The 16,057-nt window shown below is 57.5% G+C and overlaps 1 protein-coding gene across 3 annotated transcripts; it reads right to left on the reverse strand.

Annotated features, from left to right (window-relative positions):
• Window positions 1-1,079: 1,079 nt before the first annotated feature.
• LOC115932121 (NF-kappa-B essential modulator-like) lies at window positions 1,080-14,693 on the reverse strand. Of its 3 annotated transcripts, none has more exons than XM_055375929.2 (8): window positions 13,466-13,930; window positions 11,191-11,309; window positions 9,278-9,430; window positions 8,054-8,150; window positions 6,885-7,028; window positions 6,138-6,280; window positions 5,859-5,920; window positions 1,080-1,900 (listed from the first exon to the last, which is right to left on the reverse strand). In XM_055375929.2, exons 1-8 carry the CDS (start codon window positions 13,652-13,654, stop codon window positions 1,896-1,898), a joined length of 912 nt encoding a protein of 303 aa, XP_055231904.1. In that variant the 5' UTR covers window positions 13,655-13,930; the 3' UTR covers window positions 1,080-1,895. The 3 variants fall into 3 exon arrangements, with proteins under 3 accessions (XP_055231904.1, XP_055231902.1, XP_055231905.1); XM_055375927.2 differs by lacking the exon at window positions 1,080-1,900 and adding an exon at window positions 4,832-5,560 and having other exon boundaries at window positions 13,466-14,693; XM_055375930.2 differs by lacking the exons at window positions 1,080-1,900; window positions 9,278-9,430 and adding an exon at window positions 4,832-5,560 and having other exon boundaries at window positions 13,466-13,932.
• Between the last annotated feature and the right edge of the window lie 1,364 nt (window positions 14,694-16,057).

A 16,057-nucleotide genomic window follows, 5' to 3' on the forward strand; every position in this document is an offset into this window, starting at 1 on the left:
AATTCGGGAGTCAGCTCGGAGACACAGGAACCAGCAAGGAGCCTGCGAAGCAGCTGCCGGGACGTGGAAGGAGAACCCAGGGGTCTGAGGAGGAGAAAATGATGGTGCTAGGAACTGCAGAACCTCTCGGCAGGCACACTGCACTCAAACCCCCGCCCGAAGACACCCGGCCACCACCTCACGGGGCCTCTGGGAGCCTAAGGCCGCGCCCCTGGGACGCCCCAGCCCCCTTTTTGAGTGAGTTCCCGTCTGGAAACGCTCAGGGCTGCCCAGAGCATTTACTGTCTGTTCCGGCCAACACCTGACCTCCCTTTCTTACCGCATTTACTACAAAGGGCTTACCCTGTCCCTTTGAGACATCTGTGTAGCACCCACAACCCAGGGGCTTTCCCGAGGGCCCCGCAGCCACTCCTTGGAAACGGAAACCTCAGGAGGCGCGGGGCCCAGTCTCCCAGTCTCCACGGGACGGAAGCATCCCAACCTTGGTAGGCACCGGCAGCTCCCACACACGGCTGGCCTCGTGGCAAGGACGCTGGCCGCCCCGTCATCTTTCACCTGAGCCTGCACTCGCCCCCTCCCGACTCCCTCATCCTCCCTTCGCAAGGCCAGGCCGCCTCTGCTGGGGCGGGAACGGAGCTCAGCTCTCTCCCCCGCAAGCAGGGGTTTCTGAAGAAAATCTCTTTTGCCAGCTTGAACAAAGGCCCGCTTTTGTGTACCTTTGCGTATCTCCGGTGTTCTTGTCAAAAGAGGAGGACAGGCACAGAGGCCCGCGGGGACAAGGCCACAGGATGACGGAGATGGAGGCTGGAGAGGTGCAGCCGGCGGCCCCCGGCGCCGTGGAGAGGCCTGGAAGGCAGCTCCCTCACGGCCCTGGCGGGGAGCCCACCCTGCCGACGCCACCGCTAGCTCAGCCTCCAGGCCTCCAGAAGCGGGAGGCCACGCGTTTCTGTGGCTTCGGCCCCGCAGTCTGTGGTGCTTGGTCACGGCAGCCCCAGGAGACACAGTCAGCCCCTGCCCCGTGCCTTGCTGAGCGGCTGTGTCAACAGCGGGCTCTTCCCTGCCACTGGCACAGAAGAAAACCAAGCTGCGTTAACCCCCGAGCGACTGTGTGGGAAGCCGTATTCTCTGTGTATCAAAGGAATGCGTGCAAATTATAGGCATTTAGGAAATGTATTAACATGTAAGGAAAACTTCTCATTACTGGCCACCCAGCTACTCACGTCCGTCCAAATGTTATAGCAGGGTATGCACTCAGAGCTTTCACTTCTCTATTGGGGTCACGCTTTATCCATAAGTTTGTCACCTGGCCTGTTCACACCAACATGCTACAAGGCATGTTGCGTGTGAGGAGATGTTCAAAATGCCAGCTGTGCCGGGCCACATCGTTACATACGCAGCCTCTTATCTCACCCCGACCTTTGGCAGCTACAGATGATGAAGTGAAGCACCTTCCCAATGCCAGAGTCATCGTTGAGTGCCCGACTCTCTCTTAGGGTTACGCACCAGGGCCGAGGACGCTGCCTACGGGCTTGCTCCATCCCAGCAAATGGCCCCCTCGGAAAGGGCAGCATTGCAAGGGCCGCTGTCCTGCACCTTGCCAGCAGAGCGCTCACCTAGGGCTTCATCGGTTGCCATTTTCAGATCACTTTTTGCTTGCTGTCAGACTTGGTGTTGTTTTAGTTACTGATGAGGATGAAATGCTTTCTCACTGTGCTTACTGGTCGCCCGCACTGTTCTTGTGCATTGGTCGGCAGGAGGGGGAGCGCGCATGAACACCAGAGAACGCCACAAGCTCCGGCAGGGATGGGCTTCGTTTGTGGATCAAGGGGCCGCAGCCAATAGGGCAGGCAGGCTGGTTCCCTCCCAAGAGTAATCCGACCAGTTGTTCTGGAAGCTCAACCTAAGTAAAGCCGAAAAGGAAAACCCTGGAATGCCGTACTTCTGGGCAAATGGTATGGTTTTAAATCCTTGGTGTCTGGTGTACGGTCAACCCTACACTGTGCTACCGGAGGAGGGAGGAGGCAGCCCCACCTCCGGGCAGGGCGGTGGGTCTAGACCAATGCCTGGTGGGTCTAGACCAAGATTCTGACTCAGTTGGTCCAGGGGGCCCAAGCAGGGGTGTTTTTCCAGCTCCCAGGCACTGCTGCTGCATTTGCCCTCATCTGTGTGCACTGGAACATGTCCCCATACTGGGTTGTGTGATGGCCCTGAAGAGATACGTGCATATCTTATGGGTGTGACCTTCTTTGGGAAAAGGGTCTTTGCAGATGTAATGAATGCCGAGATGAGGAGATCATTCCGGATTATCCAGGTGGGCCCTACATCCAATGACTGGTGTCCTTTATGAGACAAAAGGGAAGACACAGACGAAGAGGAAGAGACTGTGTGATGACAGAGGCAGAGACTAGGGTGATGGCTCTATAAGCAACCAGCAGAGGCTAAGACAGAGGCCTGTAAACGATTCTCTTGGCACCTGCAGAGGAAACCAGCCTTGCCGGACGTAGTGGCGGGCACTTGTAATCCCAGATACTCGGGAGGCTGAGGCACAAGAATTGCTTGAACCCTGGAGGCGGAAGTTGCAGTGAACTGAGATGGCGCCACTGCACTCCAGCCTGGGTGTCAGAGCAAGACTGTATCCAACAAGAAAGAAAGAGAGAAAGAAAGAGAGAGAGGAGAGAGAGAGGAAGAGAGTGAGGGAGAAAGAAAAGAAAGAAAAAAGAAAGAAAGAAAGAGAAAGAGAAAGAAAGAAAAAGAAAGAGAGAGAAAGAAAGAAGAAAGAAAGAAAGAGAGAGAAAGAAAAGAAAGAAAGAAAAGAAGAAAGAAAGAAAGAAAAAGAAAAAAGAAACCAGCCTTGCTGACAACTTGATTGCAGACTGTGGCTTCCAACACTGTGAAGGAGTTTCTGTTGTTTTAAGCCCCAAGTGTGCAGTACTTTGTTACAGCAACCACCGTCTACTCATACACCCTCCCTCCAAAAAAAAAGGTAAAGTGCTCTTGTAGAAAAATTGCAAGATTAGGATTTAAGTGCAGCACCCGTGAGCAGAGAAGCTGTCTGTGCCTTTCACATTTTCCCAAGTAGAATCTGATGGGCACCTGGCTTGAAGAAGGGGAAAGGTCACTCCCCGCCCCCACACCCCGCCCCCAGATGCTGAGAAAGCCCTCAGGCCAGGTTAATTTTTAGAAGGCCTCATATCCCAATTCTAGCCAGCCTCACACTGTCAAATAGCAGGAAGCCCTGTGAGGAAGCCTCAGGGTGGATTCACAACATCCCGTTCCCAACCAGGGCAGCTTGGAGGAGGGCAGGAAGGAAGGCCCGGGTGCTGGGGAGTCAACTTCCAACTTTGTTTCCTTTGCTACAATTGCAGGGTTAATGCCCAGGGCTCTGACACCCCAGGAAATTTCCAGAATCTTGCAAAACAAGTAGAGTCGTCTGTTCTTCCTAATTGGGGCCAGTGTGGGAAATGGCATCACAAACTTCTGGAATATGATGAAACAGCCACCACCAGTCACACTGGGCAGCAACACTCTTGGTGAAGACAAGAGCACGCTTCGGTGTTAGAAAAAGAAAAGTGCTCATGTGTGAAGCATCCTTCCCACAGACCACAAGGTGGTCATGACGACTCCGAACTCAAAGCAGTAAAAGGGGGAAAAAATGGATAAATGTGACTACATAAAGAAAAAAAAAACTTCGAGGCTGAGAAGCACCAGTAGTTTAGCAGGGTGTGGTGGCGCACGCCTGTGATCCCAGCTACTCGCAAGGCCGAGGCAGGAGGACTGCTGGAGCTCAGGAGGTCAAGGCTGCAGTGAGCTCTGATTGTGCCACTACACTCCCACCCGGGTGACAGAGACCTTATCTCAAAACAAAAAACAAAGAAACACTAGTAGCGAGGTCAAAGCAGGAAAAGATATCTGCAATTTCTATCACAGCCACAAACCTAATCCTGCTCATGGACAAAGAGTTTCTAAAAGCTGAGCAACAAAAGATAACCCAGTAGAAAAATGGATAAAAGATATGAGCAGCCCAGCGGGGCGCAGTGGCTCACACCTGTAATCCTAGCACTTTGGGAGGCCGAGGCAGGCAGATCACCTGAGGTCAGGAGTTTGAGACCAGCCTGGCCAAAGTGGTGAAACCCCCATCTCTACTAAAAATACAAAAATTGGCCAGGTACAGTGGCTCACACCTGTAATCCCAGCACTTTGGGAGGCCAAGGCAGGTGGATCACGTGAGGTCAGGAGTTCGAGACCAGCCTGGCCAACATGGTGAAACCCCATCTCTACTAAAAATACAAAAATTAGCCGAGCATGGTGGCAGGCGCCTGTAGTCCCAGCTACTAGGGAGGCTGAGGCAGGAGAATCGCTTGAACCCAGGAGGCAGAGGTTGCAGTGAGCTGAGATCACGCCATTGCACTCCAGTCTGGGCGAGAAGAGCAAAACTCTGTCTCAAAAAAAAAAAAAAAAAAAATATATATATATATATACACACACACACACACACACACACATACATACATATACATATACATATACACAGCTATACATATACATATGTATATATGATATGAGCAGCCCATTCAGAAGCAGAACTAAAAAAGGTCCTTAAAGCCTCAGGAAAGATGTTTAAGCTCACTCTTAACAGAGAACTGCATGGCCTAGCGAATGACAAAAACCCAAACGGGCTTTCCCACCTCCTCCTTGGCAAGGCTAGGGAAATAGGGGGTGGGGAGAGATGGGAAACCAAGCTCCAGGGAGGAAGGGGCTCAGGTACCATCTACCCCATCGCCCATGCTCAGTGGTGTCACTTCTCAGAATCTATGCCAAAGATACGCACGACTACTGCACAAGGATTTTTACTATGCCGTTATTTATGGTAACAAAAAGATGGGAAACAACCCAAATGTCCATCAATAGTGGCTGGTTAAATACACATCGGTCTGGCTGCAAAATGGAATAGCATGCAGCCCAAAAGGAGAGCACCCATGTGCCTGGTAAGAGGGCAGCACTCCCAGGGCACGGCGGCGGGCGGGTCGGTGTCCGGTGGGAGGAAGAGCTGCCACCCAGCTCTGCCAGGGGAAGCAGTTCTCCCTGAGAGCCCCAGGCCCCCATTCTTGACTTCCCCAGTGCCGGGTGGATGAAGAGGGAGGGATTAGCCCGAGGCAAGTGGTTCGAGCAGACAGAAGGGAACAAAAAGAGCAGCGAGTCAGGCCTGATCCGGGCCGCATCTACCCCAAAAGAGGGGACCAGCGGATCAACAGCTGAAGCGTAAGGCGCCGCGGCCAGCTCCTGGGTGGGGCTCCAGGTGGCATCCCAGTTGTGGCCACCCAGCCCTTCATCCTGGGCTAGGCAGGCGGGAGAGGAAAGCGCAGACTGCACGGTCCCGGGCACGTCCTCGGCAGGCAGTGGCCTTGCACTGGCCGGCCCTACTCAATGCACTCCATGACATGTATCTGCAGGGTGTCCATATCAGGGGCCTGATACTGGCACTTGGGACAGCAGAAGTCAGGTGGCTCCTCGGGGGGGCTCCTCCTCTGGCTGGGCAGGGCCAGGGGAGAGGAGAGGTAGGCTGGGAAAAGAGAAGAGTCAGAGGGAAGGGGAGGATGGAGGGGGATGGAGACTTGGCACGACTGTCAATGGCAGGCCTGGTCTCACAGGCCACTCATGTAAGACCAGGAGCCGCCGCTACCACGGCATGCCTCCCTTAGCCTCGGGGAAGGGGGTGGGCTACCGATGGGGTGGCCTACACGAGCTCCCGCCGTCAAGTCTCCAGAGAGCAACAGGAAGGTCGAACTGTGACCTCCCGCGGCGCAGCACCTGCCCTCCCCACCCACCTCCTCCCGCAGGCCCAGTTCTCGCTCACTCACCAGGGGCGGGGGGCAAGGGGGCCTGGGAGACCTCGACATGCCGCTTCCTCATGTCCTCGATCCTTTGAAAACAGAAACCGTCCAGTCAAGGCACGCATTTCTGTAAAGCTCCTTGGCTGGACTAGTGTCAAAGCAGCTCTTGGAAGCTCAGGTGAGAGGAGAGGGACCACAGTGAGCCCTAACCCAGAACACCAGGAGCCATCCGTCTCCTGCAGTCACCACTGGCGACCCCCCAGTGTCGCACCCACTGCTCACACGGGCACGCTCTCAGAGGCCCACCTGGCCGACTCCTGACAGCTGGCCTTCAGTTTGCTGTACTCCCTCTGCAGCTGCTCCAGCTGCTCCTGCAGGAGCTCCTTCTTCTCGGCCAGCTTCTCCCGGGCCTGCCTCTCAGCCTGGAAGTCCGCCTTGTAGATATCCGCCTGGCAAATCCAACAGAAAGGGATGTGCCCGCCACAAGCCAGCCACCCACCAGGCACTGTGCCAGGCACCACAGGAACAAAGCAGAACCCACTGCCGTCCTCCCAGAGCCCCCAGCAGCGCAGAGGAAACAGATACGTCGGCGAGTAATGCCAAGCTCACCGAGAGGTCTAAGGAGCAGCACAAGTGGCTCAGAAGCTTACGAAAGGCCACTACAAAATGATGCCAAAGAGGCCGGGTGCGGTGGCTCACGCCTGTAATCTCAGAACTTTGAGAGACTGAGGTGGGCAGATCACCTGAGGCCAGAAGTTCGAGACCAGCTGGGCCAACATGGTGAAACCCTGTCTCTACTAAAAATACAAAAATTAGACGGGCATGGTGGCAGGTGCCTGTAATCCCAGCTACTCAGGAGGCTGAGGCAAGAGAATTGTTTGAACCTGGGAGGCAGAGGTTGCAGTGAGCCAAGATCGTGCCACTAGTGGCACTCCAGCCTGGGCAACAAGAGCAAGACTCAATCTCAAAAAGCAAAAGCAAAAAAAAAAAAAAGACGCCAAAGAGACACTCCAGGTCCCAGTGCCAGGGTGGGTCAGAGAGGAGGGCCCTCACCTGGGCCTTCAGCACCGGAACGGTCTCCATCACAATCTTGTGCTGCTCGGCCTCCTCCTTCAGCTTATCGATCACCTCCTGTTTGGCCACCAGGGCCTCCTCGGCCTGCTGGAGCTGCTGTTTGAGATCTTCCAGCTGCATTCCCTAAGGATGGGCAAGGGGAGCTGACGGAGCCTCGTCAGCCCAGGGCGAGGCTGGCTGAGAAGAACTGAGAAGGATGAAAGAGTGGCCCTGGCTGACCAGGCTGGGTGATGCCAGCCCCTGACTTGAGGGCCCATTGCAGGAGCTCAGCGTGCACAGGGAGATGGCTGCGTCCTGTCACGGCCCAAAACGACAGAGGAGATGCTGAGGTTTTTTTCAGGACTGAAGAGGCCGCTGAGGTCATCTGGTACAACCTCCCAGCTGGGCCGACATTCCCTTCCCAGAATCCCCAGCTCCACAGCCCTCCTCCCACCCTTCATAGGACACAGGCCACACCCACTCACAGCGAGCCGGTCCTGTGCCCGCCATGTGCACAGCTCAGCTGAGAGCCCTCAGTCCTTCCACTCTGCCACCTGGTCAGAGGTGCACTCCTCCCACGCAGGCATCTCCAGCCCCCTGAGACACACACAGACACACCCCACCAACGCCCCCCTCCAGAGATTAAGTGGCCAGTTTTGTAGCTAACTCTTCCCCATGTGACCTGGCTTCAGGCTTTGTCCTTATAAATCTCTTCTGGGTACACTTACGATTGACGGTGTCCTGCTCAAATGTGATCACTAGCAAACTGCACCCAGCTTAGGTCTGATGAGGACAAACTAGGAAAAGGCTCCCAGCCAACACTGGGGTGGAAATGCTGTCGGGCTTACCTTGGCTTGGGGGAAGCTGAGCCAGGTGCCCAGATGGCGATGGCTGGCAAGAGGGAATGTCCATGGAGACAAGATGTCCCCAGCCCCACAGAGGGAGCATCCCAAGGCTCTGGCCCAGCCCCCCATTAAGATGGCCTGCTGACACTCCTGAGAGCAACATCCTGGGGTTGCCATCTCCCCACAGCTTCCCTGAGCTGTCGCAGCTGCAGTCTGACACAGGTCTAAGGCAAGTCTAAGGCAGGTCTACCCATTCTCAAGGTTCAGGGCCACGGGGAGAGGAAGAGGCAAGGCCAGCCCTAGAGCCCCGGTGGCCGCACTCACTCGCTTCCGCTCACTGCCCACCACGCTGCTCTTGATGTGGTTGTCGTATTCTTGGAAGAGCTGGTGATAGGCCACCTGCAACTGGGCCAGCTTCCTCCTGAGGAAAGGGAGCTTTTGCTGGAGAAACCACCTCATGCCAGTCCAGCCACGGTGCTGCCTGCTTCCAACTCTACCCCCTTCCTTCCCTCCCTTGCATCACAGCCCTGGAATGGGGTCTTCCAAGGCTGTGTGAGGACTCCTGAGGCCGTCAACTCTAAAGCAGGCTTTGGTGGGCTGGTCACCAGGCAGTTAATATCGTTTTCCTAAAAGCTAGTATTTTTAATGTTTATAATAAAATCGTGGCCAGACGCGGTGGCTCACGCCCATAATCCCAACACTTTGAGAAGCCAAGGCAGGAGGATCGCTTGAGCTCAGGAGTTCAAGACCAGCCCGGGCAACATGGGAAAACGCCACCTCTACCAAAAATGCAAAAATTAGCCAGGTGTGCTGGCCTGTGCCTATAGTCCCAGCTACCTGGGAGGATCGCTTGAGCCCAAGAGGCGGAAGGTACAGTAAGCCGAGATTATGCCACTGCACTCCAGCCTGGACGGCAGAGCAAGACCCTGTCTTGAAAATAATAATAATAATACAATGGAACTACCCTGCACTGTTCAAAACTGTGAACTTCACAAACAGCTCAGAAAGGCAGGGGAACTGTTCTAGATTAAAGGAGACTCAAAAGGCACGCCAAGGACAGGAACCTGAGGTCCCAGATTGGATGCTGGTAGAAGGGGGGGTTTGGGGGTATTTTTGTTGTCTTTCTGTTGCCCAGGCTGGTCTTGGAACTCCCGGGCTTAAGCCATCCACCCACTTTGGCCTCCCAAAGTGTTGGGATTACAGGCGTGAGCCACGGCACCTGGCCTAGAAGGGGTTTCAAAGGACAAGTCCCCTGATGACCTAGTGGCTAGGAAAAAAAACTACAAAAAAGGCCACGTGTGGACACGCAGTGAAACGTGGTCTGGAGAGCAGATGGCATGACTGTATCAAAGACAAACCGGGTGTCATCATGGTCGCCTCTACCGTTAGCAAGGCTAAGGGATAGAATGGGCCCACAGCCACAGGCAGAATCTGAAGGAGTCCTCAGAAGGCAGAAAGAACCAGGGACCCGACACTTCTCAGCCTTTCGGCTAAGATCAAGTGTAGAACCACAGACCCCGTGGTGCGGCCCCGCCCCCGCTGACTCACTTCTCCTCCGAGGCGGCCTGGCGCTCCATGCGGAGCGCGGCCTCCACGCTCTGGCCCTGCATGCGCAGCTGGTCCACCTGCACGCTGTGCTGCTGCTGCAGCGCCTCGCGCTCACTCTCCAGCTGCCGCGCCTGCTCGCTGGCCGCCCGGGCCCTGGCACGGGGAAAGAGCAGACTCAGGGAGGACGAACGGGGGGACGGGAGGGGCTATGCGCAGGGCGTGGGGGTCGGCTCTGAACACCCTGTGACTGCGAGCTGATGCCGGGCGGCAGGGTGGAGGCACCGTCAACAGACACGAGGACAACTGCAGGGGGCCAGGTGGGAGCAGCAGGTGAGGAGCTTTGCTTAAGACGTGTTTGCTTCAATGCAGGGGCCCAGCAGGTGACCAAGTACAGATGGCAAGGAGACCTGGAAGCCAGGGGAAGGGGGTGGTCCGAGAAAAGGATGGGGTCGCCTGCATCCCGCAGTGCTGGGGCCAGGTGAGAGGAGCCCTCGGAACTGCTCGTGGAGTTCCACTGGGGGGCTGCTGGGGGCCCCAGCAAAAGCAGTCTCAGTGGAGGGGGTCAGGAGAGACTGCTGTTCCAAAAATGAGAGACTGCCCACCTGGGCGTGCAAGCACTGAGCTCAATGCAGACCGGGCCTCGGCCCCATCCCTGCTGCTGCCCAGAGCTCTGCTGGAGTCCCAGACGACCTGCTCGGATGCTCAGTTCCCACACCTGCCCCCCTACAGCTCCCTTAACCTCCAGTTTCCAGGGTCTGGCCTCATCCCACCACACCAAGCCCTTCCACAGCCTCACTGCAGGGACAATGGTGGGTGCATCTGTCCAGGTCCTGGGTGGCCTCTGGCCACAGGCAGACACGGCCCTTCTCCAGTCACCCCAACTCTGCCTGGCAGGCCTGGCTGCTTGGCTCTCCCCTCCGCGCCTGCCTGCATACTGCCCCCACACCCTGCACGGGTTCCCTCTGCCCATCAGAGCCTGGGTCAAGCTCCCCTCCCCTCTGCCCTGCTGGCTGCCCCAAGTGCACCTTGACCGCCTACTGTGCTGGGATGGCTGGGGCCCCCCTGGCAGCTGATCCATCTGTCTGGAGGGCAGAAGCAGGACCGAATGACAACCACAGAAACCTCCCTGCCCTTTGACCCAATGGTCCCACTCACAAGAACCAAGACCCCTTTGCAAAAGAGAGTAACCAGCAGGCCTGAGGCCACCGGCTGGCAAGGTTGGCCCTTGGCTGGTGAAGTTCCCTTGCCACAGTGACACTTTCTCTAGTGGTCAGGGCGGTCCCTGCACCTAGGCCATTTGTAGGAAGAACGTGGTTGACGCGAGCACCCGCTCTGCTGCTGGGAGTCGGGGATTTAGCTACCTGCCTGGCAGAGGGCACTGACAGGACCTGCCCCCAGTAAACACCCAGGGCGCTGAGTCTCTAGCGGGCATCGCTGGGCAGGAACATGGCCCGTGTGGGAGGCGCTTCTCACTGTGCCGCTCGCAGGGCGGCGGGAGGCTGGGACAGGGCTTCTCCAACTCCCCCCACGGCTCCTGCCCTGGCGGCTCCTGCCCTGGCGGCTGCTGCCCTGTGCCTTTTTCCCTGTCATCAACCTCAGCCACGAGGGCGACTGTGCGCCGGTCCCAGAAGTCCTTCCAGAGAACTAGACACCGTGGGTGTGGGCTCGGGGCCCCCAAAATGCCTCCTAAGGAAATAATCCAAACTCCATCAAAGGGTCACAGAGTGCGGAGAGCCGGCTGGGACCCAGGTCCCGGACGCCTGGCCCAGACCTCTCCCGACGTCTGCCCCGACGTGTTTACGCAGCCTGCCCCGGTCTATCCTCATCAAGGAGCACCCTGGAGGCCCCTAAACCCACCTCATTGCTTTTGGAAACCCTGGAAGGGGTCTCCGGAGCCGGCTCCCCCGACTCACCGACCCTCCAGAGCCTGGCATTCCTTAGTGGCAGCCTCCAAGCGACTCTGGCTCTCCTGCAGCTCCCCGAGCAAGGACGTCACCTGGGCTTTCACAGAGGCCTTGTCCTCAGCCATCTGCTGCAGGATAAAAAGCCACTTCCTGTCAGCACTGCTTTCTCCCCAGCGGCCCACTCCTGCCATCCGCAAGCCCGGGGCAACCTGCAAGCGGCTGAGGCCTGCGCACCATGAGGCCTTTTTTCCTGCCCTCGGCACCCCCAAACCTGGGTGCCCTAGGGCCTCATGAGCCCAAGGGCCACCCAACCCTCCCCAGCTGCCCACCTTAACCCTCTGCCACAGGGTGACACACAGATGGGGCAAAAAGAGATCCCCAAAGAGACGAAGGAGCACAAAGCTGCCTTGAGGTTGTCAACGGCTTAGTCACTGCCCCGGCAAGCAGGCCTCGAGGGCTGAACCCGGTGGCCTTGCAGCTACAGCCCCAGCAGGGGATCTCTCTCCGTCTCTCTGAGACTTGGGACAAAAGGAGGCCAGACACGAATAGGGCAAAGTAAACACAGGCCCCAGTCCACACCCGGGACCGCCAGGATGGGAGAGTTTGTGCAAATCAAGAGTGGACACTGAATTTTGTTAAACACTGGGAACTGCAGAACCTCTCGGCAGGCACACTGCACTCAAACCCCCGCCCGAAGACACCCGGCCACCACCTCACGGGGCCTCTGGGAGCCTAAGGCCGCGCCCCTGGGACGCCCCAGCCCCCTTTTTGAGTGAGTTCCCGTCTGGAAACGCTCAGGGCTGCCCAGAGCATTTACTGTCTGTTCCGGCCAACACCTGACCTCCCTTTCTTACCGCATTTACTACAAAGGGCTTACCCTGTCCCTTTGAGACATCTGTGTAGCACCCACAACCCAGGGGCTTTCCCGAGGGCCCCGCAGCCACTCCTTGGAAACGGAAACCTCAGGAGGCGCGGGGCCCAGTCTCCCAGTCTCCACGGGACGGAAGCATCCCAACCTTGGTAGGCACCGGCAGCTCCCACACACGGCTGGCCTCGTGGCAAGGACGCTGGCCGCCCCGTCATCTTTCACCTGAGCCTGCACTCGCCCCCTCCCGACTCCCTCATCCTCCCTTCGCAAGGCCAGGCCGCCTCTGCTGGGGCGGGAACGGAGCTCAGCTCTCTCCCCCGCAAGCAGGGGTTTCTGAAGAAAATCTCTTTTGCCAGCTTGAACAAAGGCCCGCTTTTGTGTACCTTTGCGTATCTCCGGTGTTCTTGTCAAAAGAGGAGGACAGGCACAGAGGCCCGCGGGGACAAGGCCACAGGATGACGGAGATGGAGGCTGGAGAGGTGCAGCCGGCGGCCCCCGGCGCCGTGGAGAGGCCTGGAAGGCAGCTCCCTCACGGCCCTGGCGGGGAGCCCACCCTGCCGACGCCACCGCTAGCTCAGCCTCCAGGCCTCCAGAAGCGGGAGGCCACGCGTTTCTGTGGCTTCGGCCCCGCAGTCTGTGGTGCTTGGTCACGGCAGCTGTAGAAAACTCATCCACTTCCCACACAGGAAATCAACGCCTTAAGCCAGGCGCTCTCAGCCCTGAGTGGAGCGGCGTGCACAGCCCACCATCCATGCCTTTCCCCAGGGGAGTGCAGCCTGGCTGTGGCAAGTGCCAGGTACCCGCCAGCAAGTTTCCTCTCCACCACTTCTCTCCACCTTGCCCCTCAAAGGGAGCACAGCCCCTTCCTGACTACCATCGCCAGGATCCTGCGATCAGCCAAGCCCACACACAAAGACCCTGAAACCAGGCGGTCTGTGCTAATGACACGATTTATCGGGGTAGCCTTGGGCCACACAGCTGGACCTCTGGTGGCTACAGCCGAGTGACCAAAGTTGGCCACGCAGGCGCTCTGTGCCTACGCGGCCCACCCCCCGTGAAAACCCCGGCCGCCACGGCTGGGGTGAGCTTCCCGGTTGTGACTCCGTGCTCGCTGTCCCACACTGTCGCCGAAAGAAACAGGTGCCGTCTGCACAACTCCCCTGGGCGAGGAGCCGCTGAAGCTCACGCCTGGTCTCTCCTGGAGCCCGCCCTGTGCGCCCTGAGCCTTCGCTCACCGTAACCTGTGTCCTTTCCTTGTAATGAACCGGAACTGGGAGTGTGACGGCTTTTCTGAGTTCCGAGCCCTCCCGGCACAGCACTGAGCCCCAAGGCGCTTTGGGGGACCCCGACCGCGGGTTCCCTTGTGGAGCACTGGCGTCACCGCGGGTTTTCAGAACCTGGCCCTGCCCCGACTACCTGCTGGCATCTCTTCAGGTGCTCCACCTCCCGCAGAGCCTGCTCCTTCTGCCTCTTCAGGTCGAGCTTCTCCAGGCTGAGTCTCTCCACCAGTTTCCTGGCCTCCTGGAATCTGCACATGAGGAACTCCTTCTCCTCCCTCTGGCTGGCTTGGAAATGCAGAAGCTCCTCGCAGCGCTCCCGCAGCATCTGGTTGCTCTGCCGGATGGCATCTGGTGGCAGAGGGGACAGTGGAGGGCAGCTGGGCAGCCCGGCCTGCCGGGCCCTGCCTGGGCCCACATGGGCCTGAGGCTCAGGAAGTCAGAGGCCAGAAGTGGGGCCACCCATCCTGGTGCCCCCCCCGCCATAATACCACGCAGCTTCTCTCAGGGGTGGATGGCGTCTCAACGCTCCCTTTTGTTTCTTTAAACACTTCCAAAATCCTTTACACTAATGCCCCTCACTTTCTGCAAGAAAATAATACCAAACACATCAGCTTCACTTAAAAGTACATCTCAAATGTCACTTTAAAAAATTTTTTATTTTTGGCTGGGTGCGGTGGCTCACACCTGTAATCCCAACACTTTGGGAGGCCGAGGTGGGCGGATCATGAGGTCAGGAGATTGAGACCATCCTGGCTAACATGGTGAAACCCCGTCTCTACTAAAAATATGAAAAATTAGCTGGGTGTGGTGGCGGGCGCCTGTAGTCCCAGCTACTCGGGAGGCTGAGGCAGGAGAATGGTATGAACCCCGGGGGGCGGAGCGTGCAGTGAGCTGAGATAGTGCCACTGCACTCCAGCCTGGGCGACAGAGCGACACTCCATCTCAAAAACAAAAAAAAAAATTTTTATTTTTGTAGAGACAGGGTCTTGCTCTGTGGCCCAGGCTGGTCTCAAACTCTTGACCCCAAGCGATCTTCTTGCCTCGGTAGGTACACACGCAAAAACAGGATGGCTGCAGCCTTCCACACAGCTGACTCTGCAAACAGCGAGATTCTCCCTCTCCCACAGGGCAGTGCGCTCGCGGATACCCCTTTCTCTCCATCTCAGGGACTCACCTCTCTGGGTGTCTACATGGGAGCGTCGCCCATTCCCCCTCCTCACCAACCTGGCCATTCCGGCGCCCGTGTGGGTGTAAATTGGGGGCATCTTTCAAGACAGGGCAGAAGGAGAACCTGCTCTCTGTCTGCTCTCCACCTCAGGGAGCCCTCCTGCCCTCTTGCGTTTCCTCCTGGGCCCTTGAGGTCACTTGAGGGAAGAGAGAGGAAGCCTAACACACTGGAGACACAGCTTCGGGAAGGAAGACACAGAGCTGAGCCAAACAAAGGAGGCCGCTCTGGGAAGCTCAGGGAATGAGGCCCCAGAGGACAGATGAGCATCATGGGCAGAGCGGGGTCAGATTCCCCGTGAATTCAATACTTCACCCAAGTGGGGTTTACATCCTAGGGCAGGAGGGGAAGAGGCAGCTCCAATTAAGGAAGGGCCGCCCTCTGGAGACAGGCCCCAGGTCACTCCGGGGGTCTCGCTGCAGGACCTGTGGTGTTGCTCCCAGACTCAGTGGGCCAGCAGGTCCCTACCTGACAGTTACTGTGCTCCTGGATCTTCATCTTTGCTCCCTGGGCTTCTGCTTTTGTGCCCGTGATGTTGGCTGCAGGGGCCGGTGGCTGAGCACCTGGTCAAAGTTGTCTGGATGCAGTTACAGCTGCAATGCAGCTGGACTTCTGAGTCAGCCCGGCCAGGGTCGCGGCCCTGGGGCATGGTGACCTCTCCGGGTGCTGCTTCCCCTGGGGCATGGTGAGCTTGCTGGGGCGGGCACATGCTGGACTCGTGGCCAGGTTTGCCCGGGTCTCCCCGTTTCACCAGGAGTCAAACTCCTCTAACCGCGTGTGACAACCACTCTGCATGTTTGAGAGGACGGAAGTTAAGCGGACTCTTCAGACTTGACTTGGAATTCTGGAATATGAGGGCTAGAGGGAAGCATTAGGGACCTCTTCACCTGAGGCTGGGGTGTGTTCTGCCACAGCCCTGACCCATGCTCCCACCAGCTGTGACAGAGCCCTCAAGGGCTGGAGCGCTCACTGGCTCCCAAGGAATCCCGCTGGCATGACAGGAAGGTCTCTCTGAAGTTGCTGCTGGTCTTTCAGTTTTCCTCTGCGCACCTCGGGCTGAAACAAAGCGAGTTCACTGAGTTCCTGCATTCCAGGAAGCTCCCCAGGTCTCAGCGTCGTCTCTCAGCTTCCATCCGTCCCTGGCCTTGACAGAGACCCAGGCCTCTCCTAGCACACCACCGATCCAGAGGAGAAGGAAGCCGCTCACACCCTCCGGGGCAGGCATGCGGAGGTGGCATTCGCCTGGCTTCCTGCTGGGACTTCCTCACAGCGTGCCCATGTCTCTTGGAAAAACTCCGCTGCTCTGAGACAGAACCGGCTTTGGCACGGCCTGGATGTACCAACCCCCCTCGCCTTCCTCAGTTGTGCAGTGATTTGTTCAGCCTTTCCGCAGCTGGTGGACATTTACATTCTAAAAACTATTTACGTGTTGGTGTCATTAAGATGCTGGTGGATTCTACCTCATTTGCATATCCAGGAGTTTCTCAGATGGATTCCTCAAGG

Source organism: Gorilla gorilla, chromosome X, assembly GCF_029281585.2.
Source record: "Gorilla gorilla gorilla isolate KB3781 chromosome X, NHGRI_mGorGor1-v2.1_pri, whole genome shotgun sequence".
NCBI classification, from domain to species: Eukaryota; Metazoa; Chordata; class Mammalia; order Primates; family Hominidae; genus Gorilla; species Gorilla gorilla.

Excerpts from the sequence above, each read along its gene's own strand:
- LOC115932121 (XM_055375927.2), bottom strand. The coding sequence starts at position 13,654 with ATGCTGCGGGAGCGCTGCGAGGAGCTTCTGCATTTCCAAGCCAGCCAG. Across the intron at positions 11,310-13,465 it reads ACCTGAAGAGATGCCAGCAG|CAGATGGCTGAGGACAAGGC; the intron begins GTAGTCGGGGCA and ends TTTATCCTGCAG. Across the intron at positions 7,029-8,053 it reads TGGGCAGTGAGCGGAAGCGA|GGAATGCAGCTGGAAGATCT; the intron begins GTGAGTGCGGCC and ends GCCCATCCTTAG.